The sequence below is a fragment of the Haliaeetus albicilla genome, chromosome 18, assembly GCF_947461875.1.
Source record: "Haliaeetus albicilla chromosome 18, bHalAlb1.1, whole genome shotgun sequence".
Taxonomy (NCBI): Eukaryota; Metazoa; Chordata; class Aves; order Accipitriformes; family Accipitridae; genus Haliaeetus; species Haliaeetus albicilla.
Window position 1 is genome coordinate 988,223 of NC_091500.1, and position 15,785 is coordinate 1,004,007.

General features: G+C 57.6%; 2 protein-coding genes across 2 annotated transcripts in view; both read left to right on the forward strand.

The window, feature by feature from the left end:
- The window catches only part of RAB10 (RAB10, member RAS oncogene family), a 47,046-nt gene extending 40,638 nt beyond the window's left edge, over positions 1-6,408 (forward strand). Inside the window, exons 4-6 of the mRNA XM_069805399.1 lie at positions 537-626; positions 1,148-1,249; positions 3,276-6,408. Of these exons, the coding sequence (XP_069661500.1) occupies positions 537-626; positions 1,148-1,249; positions 3,276-3,359 (276 nt within the window). The 3' untranslated portion in view covers positions 3,360-6,408. The remainder of the gene's footprint in view (positions 1-536; positions 627-1,147; positions 1,250-3,275) is intronic.
- A 2,269-nt stretch (positions 6,409-8,677) lies between these two features.
- On the forward strand, positions 8,678-15,722 carry GAREM2 (GRB2 associated regulator of MAPK1 subtype 2). Its single transcript, XM_069805400.1, has 6 exons — positions 8,678-8,874; positions 10,528-10,668; positions 12,121-12,251; positions 12,404-13,519; positions 14,231-14,394; positions 14,551-15,722. The coding sequence occupies exons 1-6, from the start codon at positions 8,763-8,765 to the stop codon at positions 15,422-15,424; spliced, it is 2,538 nt and encodes an 845-aa protein (XP_069661501.1). The 5' UTR covers positions 8,678-8,762; the 3' UTR covers positions 15,425-15,722.
- Positions 15,723-15,785: the final 63 nt, after the last annotated feature.

Genomic DNA, 15,785 nt, shown 5'->3' on the forward strand with positions numbered 1-15,785 from the left:
ATTGTTGGCACCTGTAGACATGGGTGCTTCTTGTCCTGTGATGTTCTGTAGGATCACTTCTGTAATGTGCTTGTCTAGTACACATAAAACCTGACACCTCTAAGTGCCAGGCAGGAAGCTGATTCTTTTCCCACGTCACTGAATGCAAACTAACAAAGATTTGGTAGGCAAGCATCATTAACTAGAAGGATCTGGGTGGCAGAACAGCACTTAGTCCTTTTCAGAAAGGAAGACTTCACACTTAAAACTTCAGAAATAAAAAGGAAGGGGGAAAATAACAGGCATTGGGATGGTGATAGAGCTGTTAAACCTGTAGCTGTTGTCTCATTCCACTTCCATGTTATATAAACAACTTAATCTAAAGGCACTGTCTGAAGAATGATTTCTAGCAGTCTTTGTTACAACTTGGGAAAGTGCAGGACACCAAGACCTGTAGATGTTTGCCTGGACTTCAAACAGCCTGGAAGTACAAAAGTGAAGTAGATGTTTACTGCTTGTTGGGGAGACGTGTAAACCTGTCTCTTGTCTCATTTTAGCATGCCAATGAAGATGTGGAGAGGATGCTGTTAGGAAACAAGTGTGACATGGAAGATAAAAGAGTTGTCCCTAAAGCAAAAGGTGAACAGGTAAGTGTCAGACAAAAACTTGCTTATCAAAGTAATCAAATCAGTGCGAAGACTTCCCTCCATCTCCAGGTGGTTGAGATGCCACAACAGGATGTGCCAGGGAACGAACAAGGTAGCTGGATTTGCTAATGGTTTGTAAGTCTAGGGAATGTTTTCTCAGAAGCCACACTGCAAACAACTGCCATGAATGGAATGAGTTCAGCTGCACTTTCTGCTTTCTTTGATAACAAAGGATGCCTGAAAATTTTTAGTTAAGTTACTTACCATGTGACAGGCTTGTATGGTATCTGTTGTCTTATGTTCAGACATGGACTTGTGATTTAATACACTTTAATTGCTGTTTCTGAACCATTAAGTTCCGAATCTTCTTTTGTGACACTTTGCCTAGCTAGTACTTCTGATGCCTGCTACAGCTGAAAATATATTCAATGCTTATAAATGCTGCTAGTCCTGAAGTTAGAGCAGCACCAATTGAATAACTCCGCAGTAATGCTAATCATCTTCTTTCTTTTTTGGTTTAGATTGCTAGGGAGCATGGTATTAGGTTTTTCGAAACTAGTGCAAAAGCAAATATAAACATTGAGAAGGCATTCCTCACATTAGCAGAAGACATTCTTCGAAAGGTAGGTAATTCCAAGATTAGTTGGAAAAAAAGCCCCTAAAATTTCAGCTCCTATTGCTTTTGATGTTTACCTGAATTGTTGCAGCTTTTGACTTTGGCATGCTAAGACAAACCAGTCCCTGAAGGAGGAGTATTGTACATCTAAAGCTTCTAAAGTTTGTTTGATGTTTCATTATTGTAGAGGTACCATGTGGAGTGAGTAGTATACATCAGAGAGTGAAGGAACGTAAGCTTGTAGTTGTTTGGCCTGTAAACTCATGGTTATGTTGTATGTGTGCTTGGAATTAAAACACTTTGGTTGGTGTAGAAGAGAATTGTCCTCTCCCTGCCACCATCTCCATCAATATGCAACACTGTCTAAAAACTCTTGAGTGCCTGTTGGGAAGAGTTTAGATGTGGTTGATAGACCAGATGAACGAGCTCTGTCACTTCCTACCTTGTTTCCAATGATTAGCCCTCTTGGCCTCTGCATTTCATTGGAGGCTTTATTGGACGGTTGTATTGCAACCGAGAGAAGAATGTGGATCACCAGTTCATCCTGGTGGTTGGTTCCCCTTCCTGAAATGTACAGTGTACCATAAAGGTGGTTGTCTTGTCTGTGGCCTGTACCCAGATCTTTGTACGCCCAGAGCTACAGGGTACTGCTGTCCTTGTATCCCCGATATCTTTTATGAGTAGAAAATGCATCGGCTTCCAAGAGCTGCCACTGTTGTGTTGCAGGATTGAGCTGGGCTGGATACATGGGTGGCTCCAGGGCTGGTTCCAGTTAGATGATGTACTCCCATAGCCAAGGGCTTGATTTACACAGTAAAACCCCTGTGCTACCACGTTCCTGCTTACGATCAGGTCGTGCCTCTCCAGTGCTGAAGCTCTGTGGAGCTCAAGAGATGTGGGTCAGCCAACTCTAGCATATGTGCTTTTGCCCCTAAACGAATGACCCTGTGTGTTTTTTCTGTGCTCCAGCTTAGTGGTAGGGGCTGCCCTGTATTGAGACTGCCTTCATCAATGTCTTCCACCGCTCTCCTGCATGCATGCTATTGATAATGTCATCTGAGTTAATTGGTTAGAAATTGAGTGCAATGTCAATGTTGAATCTTTTCACAACCCTTTTAAATACACATCTGCTCAACAATGTCTGGTTTGCTGTTGTAGTTCTGAGTTGTTTCTTAATCAGTTTTTGACAAGCTTTATGTGAGAAACGGGATGAAAATCCCTGGCCTTTTGTAAACAGGAGGTCAGGCTAGCAAGTCTTACTGACCCTTTTGACCTTTAAATTTTTATTTTGGGCCTCAGTGTATTTATCCAAAGAACAGGGGGGTTTGCTTTTGCAAGGCTGTGACAAAAAGAAAAGGAATATAGAGACTAAACTGCAGTATTTTCATGAATGCTTAGGTTAGTTTCTAAACAGCTGAAAGTAGATGTTAGCATCTGATCAAAACCACTTGACTTTGATTTTTTGCTTTGGTCTAACCAAGTTTACATCCCGTGACGCAGACGAGCCTGTTTTGTCCGCTGCCTCGGAAACTGGTGTCCTGGTTGACTGGAAGGCAGATGCTTTTGAACAACCCCTCTTTATCCATAAAATACTGTGTGGTTTTTTAAGGTCATTAGTTCACATAATTTAACTTCAGCTTGTGTTAGTTACACACTGTGATTTACTTACTCCACCAAAGTCTAAGTGTCAGTTCTAAGAGCGGGATCTAGAAATAGGTTTAGTTTACTTTGGGATGGTCCATGTTCAAAAGTTGTTTGTTTGTTTGTTCCCCCCTTCTTGCCCCCAGCTTTCCAGTTGTTGTTTATTTAAAACAAAACAAACAAAACCAATCCCCTTAAATTGGTTTTGCATACTTTTGCTGGAGGGGGGAGGAGGATTCATTATGTTTCTGTGGAGCTCTTTGTCCATAGTTTATTGATAATATTATTTGGTGATGTAAGTCTCTTTGTAAGCAGCTATCTCTTCAGCTCTGAATACTTTATTTCAGAATATCTCAAGAGTCATCTAACTCTTTTTACTTGTCTCATTGCAGACCCCTGTAAAAGAGCCCAACAGTGAAAATGTAGATATCAGCAGTGGAGGTGGGGTGACAGGCTGGAAGAGCAAGTGTTGCTGAACATTCTCCTATATCACCAATCGCCATCCACCGCCCCTTTTTTCTCGCTGCAAAACAAACCACTCTGCCCGTTTTTAACCTTAAACCAATTTTGTTCCTCATCTTAACAAGCTCCTGTCTCCCTTTGTTTTTCTGTTTAGGACAGCTTGCATACTATAATTTTCTCAACAACATGTATAGGAAAATCATTTCCGTGACTTCATTTTTTAATGTACCTGCTCAACTTACCACTACGTTTTGGTTGTATTATAGTCCCGTTCCTCCTGACATTAAAACATATAGCAATCATATTCAACTCTATTCTGCAAATTGTATAAGAATAAAAGTTAGAATTAACAATTTATTTTGTACAACAGTGGAATTTTCTGTCATGGATAATGTGCTTGAGTCACCATATTCTCTAGATGCATCAGCAAAAGAGCCAGGAAAACACTCATTTTCGCCTTGAGTCTGTGAATGGGGTTTATTTTGTCCTGTGCCTTATGTGGAAAGGAACTTTTGTTTTCTTTTTCTTTTCTTTTCTTCTGGTGGAAGCATGTGCAGGAGATGTACCATCCATACTTGACCATTTTAAAATACTGAACTCTTTTGTGATTGCTTTCTGTAACTGTTGGTGTAATGCATCGAGGACAAAGGGTGGTGCAAAAAAAAATAACTACATTTAATCTGCTGTGTCTCCTTTTTGGTGATCTAGCCATTCAGAACTGTTCCTGCTGCCATTTTTTTTTTCCTCACTTGCGGCTCTTTCCTTTTGCCTGCATGCTGCTTTTATTTGCATTTCTTCATGGTGTGATGTGTTAATTAAAAGGATGGCAACGTGGTATGTTTGCCAAAAATTTAATACAAAGCACTGATTTAGCTTTCAAGGTAAAAATGTTGAAGATACCTACTAATTTCCCTCTAGCCAATGTCAGTTCACTAGTATATCTTCTCTCTCCTCCTGCATAGCCGTTGGGTTTTATGATATGGAAGAGTTATTTGCATGCACTAGTTTTTCTATGGAGGGTGATGTGGTTGTCTACTTTATGTGTATGAATATAACATGCAATTCCCAAACTGACAGCAGTTAACATTAACTTTTAAGTTCTCTCTTACTGTTAGCCGCTCCAACAAGTTGTTCAGTAGCCTAGCAAAAGGCTGAGTGAAACTAGATAAAAAAAAAAAAAAAAAAGAAAGGAGAAAAAAAAAAGTTGGCAGTTTAATTTATTACCTCCCTGAAAACTTTCCATTTTCCAGTGTTAAAAGCTGAGTCATTGGTACTTGGGTCAGTCTTGCTCCCAGTCCTGCGCTGTGGGAACGTGGTGGGTGATCCCAGCAGGGCTGCTCAGCTCCCCCTGGGATTAACTTGCTTTTCCAGCTCGCCTTCTGCGTTGCCTCGGCCAGGCTCCGGTGTCACCGATGGCATGGCTTAGTCATTTCTGAAAGGAAGGGGGTTAAGGACTGCCAGTCTGACGCTGTCGACTGCTCCTGCCGAACTGGGCGTTCAGTCTGCAGGAGTGTTTGTACGTTCACTTGCCTTGCATTTAAAATAACCACGTAGGGGAGCTGCTCCAGCCAAGGACAAAAAGATATTTTAAATAGATGCTTCTCCCCCCCGCCCCCAAGCCTCACGTTCTCCTTTAAAGTTGGACAAGCTTGTGCCTTGCTCTTGTCCGCTTGAGTTTTGGACTGCCTTTGGTAAATAATGAAAGTAGTAAATAATGCTGATTTAATTTTAATGAAGTGATGGTGTTTTAACATTGAACTTCTAGTTTCGAACGGCTTCCCGTGTAGTAACTTGACCAAGGTGTCTCCCTTTTCCACTGTATTTTGGCATTTTGTCTCCGTGTGTGTTAACCCTTCCCAGTCGAGTGGCTGTTGGGGTCGGGCAGGACCCTGGGACTGGCGGATAAATCGGCACCGCTGTGTTTCTCACATCCCGCGCCTGCCGGTCAGCGTTGTAAATAGAGTACGGCTACCTTTTGGTTAAATCTGCACTTTCTAACATTATCAAAAAGGGAAAAATGGAGAAATATACATCAAGGGTTTTTGGTTTTTTTTGTATAATCCTTGTTTTAAACGTGAGCTTTTTATTTGCTTCCAGGGGCTTGGCTCCCTCTGTGTAAATCCCTCGGGATCCTTTGTAGACGCTGTGTTTGTTGCAAGCCAACAGGTAGAGAACAGGCCACTCGCTGGTACTACTAGCTACCACCTCCGTTTCCTATTCTCCTTACCGAGCTAATAAACTGAAATATTTCTAGACGGTCTACTTCTGTTTATATAAAAAACATTAATTTTAACTGCGTGGCTTGGCTTTGTTTTGTGTTGTGGAGTGCAAGGCCCAGCCCAGGAGGAGTGAGCAACAAGAGTCGATGCAGATGCTTTAAAAAAAGAAAAAAAAAAAAGTAATAATAATCATGTTGGAGGAATTTGCAGTAACTTTATTTCTGCCGGTATCTAAACTTCCTGCTAGCTAGCAAACTAACTGCTTGTGAAACCTCTACTTGGAAGACACCCCCCTCCCCAGCCCTGTGTGTGGAATAAAGCCTAAGGCCAGCCTAGAAAAGGATGCAAAAGCAGCTTTTCCCGCGCCAGCTGCCCCAGTGCCGGCGGTGCCACCGCAGAAGGGGGGGCTTTAGCTGACCCGGCCAGCGGAGGAAGACTCGGCGCTACCTTTTTGTCACGGCAAAAAATGTAACTTGATTAAATTGGTCGTGCTAAACTAAAACCCGAGGTTGAATCTATCCTACAACTGGGTTAACTGCTTTCTGTTAAGTGCTTCGGCGCTGCCCGGGGGAGCTGCCGGTGCCGCGGCGGTGCGGGGCAGGGGTAAACGCGGCGCTTTGTGCTCTCGGACTCGGATGGTGAAAAAACAGCATCAACTTAAGGTCTAGGATTAATTCCCATGCCTACGATTTTTTACTTAATCTTTTAATATTTTTGCTACTCCACTCTGGCTTTTTATTTAAAACACATTCTTTTGTACCACTTACTGTATCAAATTGTATAAAAGATCACTGTCCCATTCTTGGTCATACCAAGAGCAAATAAAAGCTTTTATAAACTTGCATTGGTTACTTCCTCGGCCCCATTAAATTCCCTTTCGCCAAGCCTCGGCTGGGGCCCTGCGTGCCGGCAGGGAGCAGGCTGAGCACCGGCCCCCCTTGTGGCTGCCCCTCGGAGAAGGTGGGTGCCGGGGCTGGGACAAGCCCCCCCCAAGCCTTTGGGCCAAAGAAAAGCTTTGCACCCAGGCTATAGTTGCTCTTAGGGCAGCTGTGACGGCTTGGACACAAGGATAAAGCCTGGAAAGCGCAAACTGGTCTCTTATTTGGAAGAAGTTGTTTGGCTGGGGCTAGAGCTGCTCTTTTCTGTCTTTTTTTTTTACAGAAAAGCTTTAGGCTGTTGTTTTTTGAGGGCATTGCTAAGTGCGATGGCGTGTCTGAGGCTGCTGGCATCTGCCCGCTCCTCCCGTGGATCCTCCGTGGGTGGGGGTACACCTGGCTCTTGGGCTGGTGACTGCAGCACCCCGGGGACCCCCGGCTCCTTGGGGAGGACCTTTGCAAACCCGTGGAAGGAAAGCGGCTGTTTCGGCCCTTCCCTCTGCAGCTGTGGGTTGTGTGGCTGCGAACTATGGGCGGCTTTTCCAGCTCTCCAAGAGCCCCCGCTGCTGGCTGGTGTTTATGGCTGAGCCGATGTCCTTCTCCACCGAGCAGGATCCGATCGCCCTTGCCAGTTCCCTCTCCACAAGATCTCCTGCCCGGGGGGAGCGGGTGCCCCCTGGGGTCTCCCACAGCCTTCAGGTGCTCCTGGGTTGGGGGTGTCACCCCCCTGCAAAGGCTGGGCGAGGGGCTTGTCCCCATCCCGCCATGGCATGGGATGGCAGAGCAGGGACGTGCTTCTCCCTCTTCCGTCCCGCTGCCATGGTGTCGGTAGCCGGGAGAGGGTGTTTTTGTGCCGCTGTGGGTAATAAAGCTGACGCTGAGGCTGCAAGAGCAGCCCCCGGGTCCCCCTCGGAGGGGGGACAAGGCCATGAGGAGCAGCTCAATGATCCCGAATCCTTCCCATCCCTGGAGACTCATCAGCTTTCTGTGGTGGGGAGGGAAGAATTCGTCCCAGGCCGAGCTGTCGCCGTTGCCAGGATCTGGGGCCTCAAGCTCTGTCCTCACCTCTGCTCCATACCTGTCTCTGCTCCTTCCCCATCCCATCCTTGCTCCCTTCCCACCCCTGCTCCTTCCCTGTCCCTGCTCCTTCTCATCCCCGCTTTCCCATCCCTGCTCCCTTCCCATCCCTGCTGATCCTGGCAAGTTTTTTTGTGTGTCCCAACACATTCGGGCTTTGTCCCGGAGGCCCCCGCTGCTGCTCCGACAGCAACCTTGGGTCCCCCCCCACGCTAACCCACACCAGGACCCCCACCCTGCGCCGAGTCAGGCCCTGGAGGAGGGGTCGGGGTCTCTGGCACCCATCGCCGGGGGCTCTGGCAGCAGCTCGGGGGGGACACGGACCCCGAACCGTAGCCGGTCCGCGATGCTGCTGAGCTCGGCCGGGGCTTTCCAGCCCCCCCGGCTGGCGGGGAGCGGGTCCCCAGCGCGAGGGGTGCGGGGACCCCCCCGGGCCTGGTGTCCCCAGCTCAGGGGGCCCGCGAGTCCCCAGCGCGAGGGGTGCGGGGACCCCCCCGGGCCTGGTGTCCCCAGCTCAGGGGGCCCGCGAGTCCCCAGGGTGCGGGGGTCCCCGCTGCGGGTGATGGCGATGTCCCTGCCGGGGGGGGGGGGTGGGGGGGGGGCTCCGTTTGCCGGTCCCACTCGTACCTCGGGTCCTGGGGGGGGTCGTTGGGACGGGGGGGTCGGGGTCCTCCGCCTGTCCCCCCCCCCCGGCCTCGGTCCTTCCATCCCCGGTGTCTCCTCGGGAAACCCCCCGCCAGGTCCCAGGGGCCGGATCCGGCGCGGGGCGGGGGGGTCCTCACCCCCTTCCCTCGGCGGTCCAAGGCAGCCGAGCCCCCCCCGGGCGGGCAGCGTCTCCTCCGGGGGGGCGCGGGCGGAGCCGCCCCCATCCCCGGGGGGTCCCTTCTGCATTCCGCCCCGGGAGCAGCCCCCCGCCTCGGGGGTGGTGTCCCCGCCGGGGGGGGGGGGGTGATGGTGAGGAGGGGGATGCCCCCCCGCCTCCTCCTCCTCCTCCCCCCGCCTCTGGGGGGGTCCCCGCCTGCCGGGGCGGGCGGGCAGGAGGGGCCGGGGGCGGGCGGGGGGCGGCTCCCGGCTGCCCCGCTCCCCGCCGCCGCCCCCCCATCCCATCCCTCCCTCCCGCCCTCCCTCCCCGCTCCCCGTCCGCCGCCCCCCGGCCCCGGCGCTGCCCCGGCCCGGCGGCGGCGGCGATGGAGCCCGGCGCGGCCGCCCCCCCCCGCGGCCCGGGGCCGGCCTGAGCCGCGATGCGATGGAGAAGCTGGCGGCGGGGCTGGCCCGGCTCCGCTGGAGCCCCGCGGCGCTGCCCCTCGATGCGATCGTCAGCCAGTGCCGGCTGCCCACCCTCGTCTGCCTGGGGCAGGGTGAGCTGGAGGGGCCGGGGGGGAAAGGCTGGGGGGGGAGGGAGGGAGGGTGAAGTAGCCAAGGGGAGATGAAGGCTGGAGGGGCGAGGAGGAGGAGGGAGGGAGGCTGGAGTGATGGGGAGGAGGAGGAGGAGGAGGGAGGAAGGCTGGAGGGAGGGAGGGAGGCTGGAGTGATGGGGGGAGAGGAGGAGGAGGGAGGAAGGCTGGAGGGAGGGAGGGAGGCTGGAGTGATGGGGGGGAGGAGGAGGAGGGAGGAAGGCTGGAGGGAGGGAGGGAGGCTGGAGTGATGGGGGGGAGGAGGAGGGAGGAAGGCTGGAGGGAGGGAGGGAGGCTGGAGTGATGGGGGGGAGGAGGAGGGAGGAAGGCTGGAGGGAGCGGGAGGAGGGAGGCTGGAGTGATGGAGAGGAGGAGGAGGAGGGAGGAAGGCTGGAGGGAGCGGGAGGAGGGAGGGAGGGAGGCTGGAGTGATGGGGAGGAGGAGGAGGAGGAGGGAGGAAGGCTGGAGGGAGGGAGGGAGGCTGGAGTGATGGGGAGGAGGGGGAGGGAGGGAGGAAGGCTGGAGGGAGCAGGAGGAGGGAGGGAGGGAGGCTGGAGTGATGGGGAGGAGGGAGGAAGGCTGGAGAGGTGAGGAGGGAGGAAGGTTGGAGGGAAGGAGGCTGGAGTGAGGAGGAAGAGGGAGGAAGCCTGGAGGGGTGAAGAGGAGGAAGGTTGGAGGGATGAAGAGGAGGGAGGGAGGCTGGAGTGAGGCGGGAATGAGGCTGGAGTGATGGGGAGGAGGGAGGAAGGCCAGAGAGGTGAGGAGGACGGAGGGAGGAAGGTTGGAGGGATGAAGAGGAGGGAGGGGGACTGGAGGGAAGGGTGGAGGGCGGAGGGGCAAGGAGGGAGATAGGAAGGCTGGAGAGGTGAGGAGGAATGAAGGCTGGAGAGAGGAGGAAGAGGAGTGAGGAAGGGTAGAGGGCTGGAGAGGAGAGAGGAAGGGTAGAGGGAGGAGGGAGAGAGGGAGGCTAGAGGGATGGGGAAGAGGAGGGAGGAAGGCTGGAGGGATGATGAGGAGGAAGACTAGAGCCACCAGGAGAAGGGAGGTTGGAGTGATGAGGAGGAGGAGGGAGGAAGGCTGGAGGGCCAGGTGAGATGTGACCGAGCTGCTGCCCCAGGTCTGGGGCTGTTGCTGTTCGGCCTCTCCTCTCCGTGGGGGCCGGGGCTGCCCCCACTGGGCGGGGGGCGGTGCTGGGGATACTGGGGGGGTCCGGGGATAGTCTGGGGATACTGGGGGGGGTGCAGGGGAGTGGGGTGCACAGGCATCAGCACAGGGTCACCCCGGTTTGGCGGTGTCCCCCCTCCAGAGCAGGATCCATCCCTCCGGAACAGGGTGCGGGTGCGCGGGGCCATGCCGGCGGTGGGTGCCGGGGTGCAGCGGCGGTGGGGGCCCCCGTGCCGGCCCGTCTCAATAAACTTGTTGTTTGTGGCGGCTGCAGCTTTTCAGGGGGGGACAAAGAAATTGTTTCCTGGGCAACTGGCGGCTCTTGGCAGCGGGCACCTGCTCATCCCTCCGGCTGGCCGTCCGTCCGTCCGGCCACCCCCGGGTGCCCCGGGGAGGGTGGTGGGGGGGTGTCCTGGGGATGGTGACAGTCCCGTCGTCGTCCCCCCCCGGCAGGCGAGCGTGTGGAGGGGGTGAGCACCCAGGACGTGCTGCTGGTCCACTCCTGCCGGCAGTGGACGACGGTGACGGCTCACAGCCTGGAGGAGGGACACTACGTCATCGGCCCCAAAATCGACATCCCGCTCCAGTACCCAGGTGGGGGCCGCTGGGGCGCGAGGACAAGGGTGTCGGTGTCCTCCGAGGCTTCAAGGCTGAGACCCCCCCCAAACCTCCGGTGGCTGAACTGGGGGTGCTCCAGTATGGTCCAGTCTGGGAGAGGAGATGCTCTGGTTTGGGGGCTGCTCTCCGCCCCTCTCGCCCTGCCAGCGCCCAGCCCAAAGGCGGGGGGCTGCGGGGGGGGGGGGGCTGGCAGGGATGGAGTGGGGATGGGGATAAGTACGGGATGGGGACAGGGAGACAGGTGGGGATGGGATGGGATGCAGACAGGGATGAGGATGGGACAGAGAGCCTAATGGGGATGGGGACAGGGACGGGGATGGGGTAGGATGAGGATGAGGATGGGGACAGGCTGGGGCTGGCAACGCAGACGAAGGTGCTGACACGCTGGCGGCCGCCGTAGCAAGAGCCTTAATGACCACTCTAAGTGCTCGCCATGTCGGTAATGAGTCCTGCTAATAAATAAATAATGGGAAATGGAGCGGGGGAGGGGTTAATCGCCCGTCCCAAGGGGGGGTCCGAGGAGGGGAGGGCCGGGCAGTGTGTTAACCAGCTTCAGGGGGCTCGGCTGTGCCCAAACCGGCCGTGCCAGCTTATGGGCTGCCCCTGGCTCAGGCACCGCGGTTCCAGCCTCAACCGATCCCGGTGTCCCCGGTGCTGTGGCCCTGACGGGGACCCTGCCCGGCGAGGGGCAGCTGTGGCCCCAGCACCGCTTGGCACGGGGCTGGCAGCGGCGGAGCCGGCTGGCGCGGGCACGTCGGGGGATTAATATTCCCCTCAGGTCCATCCCTGCCGAACTGATGCCAATGGAGGCAGTTTCGCTGCTGGCCGCAGCCCCCTCCAGTCCCTGCCATCGCCTCCATCGCCATCCCTGCTGCAAAGCCCCCCGCTTCCCTCCCGGGTGGCTCTCCCACCCGAGGTGTGGGGCAGAGGGGAGTCACGGGGCCCTGGTGGGGCTGGGGCCGGGTTTTGGGGGTCAATGGGGGCTGCCTGCAGTGTTGGCTGCTCCACTGGCCCTGCTCCAGGTGGGTTCCTCCATCCACAGGGCATTTCTGTGGCTGCTTTGGGGTGGTCCCTGTGGCTTTGGGGGGGGTGTGTGTGTGCTGGAGCAGCATTGCCGAGACACTCTGTGCGCCCAGGGCTTTGTGCTTTGTCCCACCCAAAATCCCCCCCCCGATGCTGTGTGTGTGTGAGGTACAGGTATGGGGGATGCTTTGGTGTCCCCTTGCAGTGCTTGGACATGTTGGGTGAAGCCCACAGAAATGCCCCCCCAAAATGTGATGGGGACCCCCCCCCCCCCAGGTCATCCTCGAGGGTGGCTGCCCCCCACAAAGGGCCGGGCTGTCCCCTAGGTGGGTCACAGCAGATCTCTGGGGCCGAGCACTGGAGGTGGGCTCCTCTCATCACCATGGCTTTGGTGGTCCCTTGCAGGGAAGTTCAAGCTGCTGGACCAGGACCGGGACATCCGTGAGCCCGTGCAGTACTTCAACAGCGTGGAGGAGGTGGCCAGCATCTTCCCAGACCGCGTCTTCGTCATGGAGGCCATCACCTTCAGTGTGAAGGTCCGTATGGGGACAACAGGGGACGGTGGTGGGACATCGGGGGTCAGTGGTGGGACATCAGGAGAGGACAGTGGAACATCAAGAGTTGGTGGTGGGACATCAGGGGACGGTGCCAGGGCAGCGGGTCCCATGGTGGGGCTGTCCCGGGGCAGGTGGTGTCGGGGGAATTCAGCGAGGACAGCGAGGTGTACAACTTCACGCTGCACGCGGGGGACGAGCTGACGCTGATGGGCCAAGCGGAGATCCTCTGTGCCAAGACGGTGAAGGAGAAGTCGCGCTTCAACACCATCCTGCGGAAGCTGGGCAAGGCGGCGCCGGCGGCTGGGGCCAGGCAGGTGAAGGGCAAGATGCCCTGCCTGATCTGCATGAACCACCGCACCAACGAGAGCCTCAGCCTGCCCTTCCAGTGCAAGGGCCGCTTCAGCACCCGCAGCCCCCTTGAGCTGCGGCTGCAGGAGGGCGAGCACACCATCCGCAGCATCATCGAGAAGGTGCGGCTGCCGGTCAACGTGGCCGTGCCCAGCCGACCGGCGCGCAACCCCTACGACCTGCACGCCATCCGCGAGGGCCACTGCTACAAGCTGGTCAGCATCATCTCCAAGACGGTGGTCTTGTGCTGCATCCTCCGCCGGGACGAGCTGGTCCCCTTCCACTTTCTCCTGCTGACCGACATGCCCCGCTTCCAGCTGCCCGAGGGGCTGCTCGCCGGGGACCCCCAGTTGGAGAAGCTGCTGCGGGACAGCGCCGCGTACTGCCACGACCGCTTCAACCCCGACGAGTACTCGCGGGCCGTGCGGGAGGCCAAACCTGACTTTTCGGAGGAGTGCGCCAGCCCCCGGCGCCTGCGGCTCTGCCTGCCTGCCTGCGCCCGCGAGGAGCTCAGCCAGCCCCTCCAGCGCCTTTCCCTCTGCGCCTGCGGCACGGGGGTCCCCCGGGACCCCGCCGCCTGCTGCCAGGGGCCGCGGGGCATCGCGGGGGGCGCGACGCGTCCGCCGCTGCCCGATTTCCCCGACCCCGACCGGGAATACATGACGCCCGACTGGGCCGAGCCCGAGTTCAGGACTCAGGAGCTGTTGGAGATCCCCTACGAGGAGCTCTGGAGCAACCCCAGCCCGGAGGGCTGCTGCGAGCCGGGCAGCGGCGCCGGCCGGCAGGACCTCGTCTCCTTTGGGGCCGTCACCCCGCTGGGCTCCCCGCATCGCCCCGGCGTACCCGGGGACGAGCCCCGCGGGGACACCCCACCTCCCGTGCCACCCAAGTCGGAGGCGGTAAGAGCCACAGTCCCGTCCCCAGGGATGGGGAATGACACCCCCTGGGGTCCCGCCTGCTGCCAGCCGCCCTGGCCAGGGGCGATGCACCAGGGTAGCTGGGCGGCGAGCCCTGGCATAGCCCCCGTTGGCAGTTCTGTGCCGTGGGCAAGGGGTGCACGGCCCCGGGCCGCGCTATCAGCCCCACGGCACAGCCTGCTTGACCCCCTCCCCAGGTGCTGTGGGGCTCTGGGGTCCCTCCCCAGCTCTGTTAAGTAAGTCAGTCACCCAAATCCTGTGGGCTCCCTGGCACCATGGGGTACCCAGTTCCCCAGGGCTCCCCATCACCCGGGGGCACCCAAATCCTCAGGACGCCCTTGTACCATGGGGTCCCCGGTTCCCCAGGGCTCTCTGCACCATGGGGGTACCTGAATCTCTTGGGCTTCCCAGCACCGTGGGGTACCCAAATCCTCTGGGCTCCCCTGCACCAAGGGGTACCCAAAATTTCAGGCTCACCTTTCCCATGGGGTACCTGCTATTTTTGGGATCCCTGCACCACGGGATACACGGTTCCCTGGGGCTCCCCACTGGTACCCAGAGCTTCGTGGCTCGACTGGGGCTGGCTGCCCCCAAGCCCCCACCATTGCCCCCTCCAACCGCAGGCTCCTGGGGGGCAGATTCCCCCAGCACCGGTGTGACCGGGGTCCTGACGGTGCTCATCCCCCCTTCTAGGTGAAGGAGGAGTGCCGGCTGCTGAACGCACCTCCCGTGCCACCCCGGGGCAGCCGCCCCCCCGTGTCCTGCAGCCCCCCAGCACCCCTGCGCTGCCCGAAGCTGGCACCCACTCCCTCGCCCAGCCCCAGCCTCTCCTACTACTCCTCGGGGCTCCACGATGGGTGAGTGGCTCCGGCGCGGACGTGGGGATGCCGCGACGGGGTGGCAGGTTGACACCCCGGGGTGAGATACCCCTGCAGCGTGGGGTCAGGGACGGAGTTGGGGGGGGGGGGAAATGCAGCCCCGGGGTGATGGTGATGCTCCCCTTCCTCCCACAGGTCGGTCCCACAGAGCGGCAGCGGCTCGCCCTCGCCCGACGCCTACTCCCTGTACTGCTATCCCTGCACCTGGGGTGACTGCAAAGCCGGGGAGGCCCCCGGGCGCCCGCTGCCCCCCGCCACGTTGCCCCCCGCCGCCCAGCCCACCCCAACCTCCTGGTCGGACCCCTGGGCGTACGCCGAGGCGGGCGCCGGGGCCGGCAGCGGCTGCTCGACCCCGCTGTCGGGGGCCGACCCATCTCTGAAGCCCTACCGTAGCTGCCCCCGCCTCAAGCCCCCGCACCCCCAAAAACGTTTCGCCCCTTTCGGGGCGCTCAACCCTTTCGCCGGCCCGACCGAATGGCCGGAGAGCCCGGAATGGCCCAAGCCGCCTTCGGCCCCGGCCGCCCCCTCCTCCTCCTCTTCGCCAGAGCCCTTCGCCCCCGTCGAGGAGCCGGCGCCCCCCCCTCGCCCACCCAAGGGGTTCGAGGGGGACAGCATCGTCATCCGTGGGGCAGCCCCGCTCTCGCCCGCCGTCCTGCGCGGGGCTGAGGGCGGCGTCACCCGCGTCTACCTGGCGCAGGGCGTCATCGAGGTGCCGCCGGCGGCGAGGGGCGACGGGGGGGCTCCACCGGCCGCCCCCCGTCCCAGTGGGGACGGCTCGCCCTGGCTGCCCCCCGCCGACCTCTCGGCCCTCTCGCTGGAGGAGGTCTCCAAGTGCCTGCGCTTCATCGGCCTCTCCGAGGACGTGGTCAGCTTCTTCGCCCGCGAGCGCATCGACGGCAGCATCTTCGTGCAGCTCAGTGAGGAGATCCTGGCCGACGACTTTCGCCTCACCAAGCTCCAGGTGAAGAAGATCATGCAGTTCATCAAGGGCTGGCGCCCCAAGATCTAGCCGCACGCTTGGGGACCCCCTGGACCCTTGGGGTCCCCCAAACACCTGGACCGTAGCTCTGGCTCTCCCCGCTCCTGTCCCCTGCCCCGCTCTGGGGGTGCCCTGATGTGGCGGTGCCCGCCAGCTGTGGGTCTTCCTCCTTCCCAGCAGCTCAGCCCTATTTCCTGGCCCTCCCCCCTTTCCTTTTTAACACTGGACGGTAATTTTGGCCCAAACGGGCTGGAAAACACTGGAGTTCGCATTGACTGGTTTAACTTAATCCTTGTGGATTAGCGTAATAAACGTATGGGAGAAAAACGAGCCACGAGAGAAGCCCCTTGCTTGGGGAGGAGGGGGAAAGGGGCTCTTAGCAGAGATGGAG

Excerpts from the sequence above, each read along its gene's own strand:
- GAREM2 (XM_069805400.1), top strand. The coding sequence starts at position 8,763 with ATGGAGAAGCTGGCGGCGGGGCTGGCCCGGCTCCGCTGGAGCCCCGCG. Across the intron at positions 13,520-14,230 it reads TGCCACCCAAGTCGGAGGCG|GTGAAGGAGGAGTGCCGGCT; the intron begins GTAAGAGCCACA and ends CCCCCCTTCTAG. Across the intron at positions 14,395-14,550 it reads TCCTCGGGGCTCCACGATGG|GTCGGTCCCACAGAGCGGCA; the intron begins GTGAGTGGCTCC and ends TTCCTCCCACAG.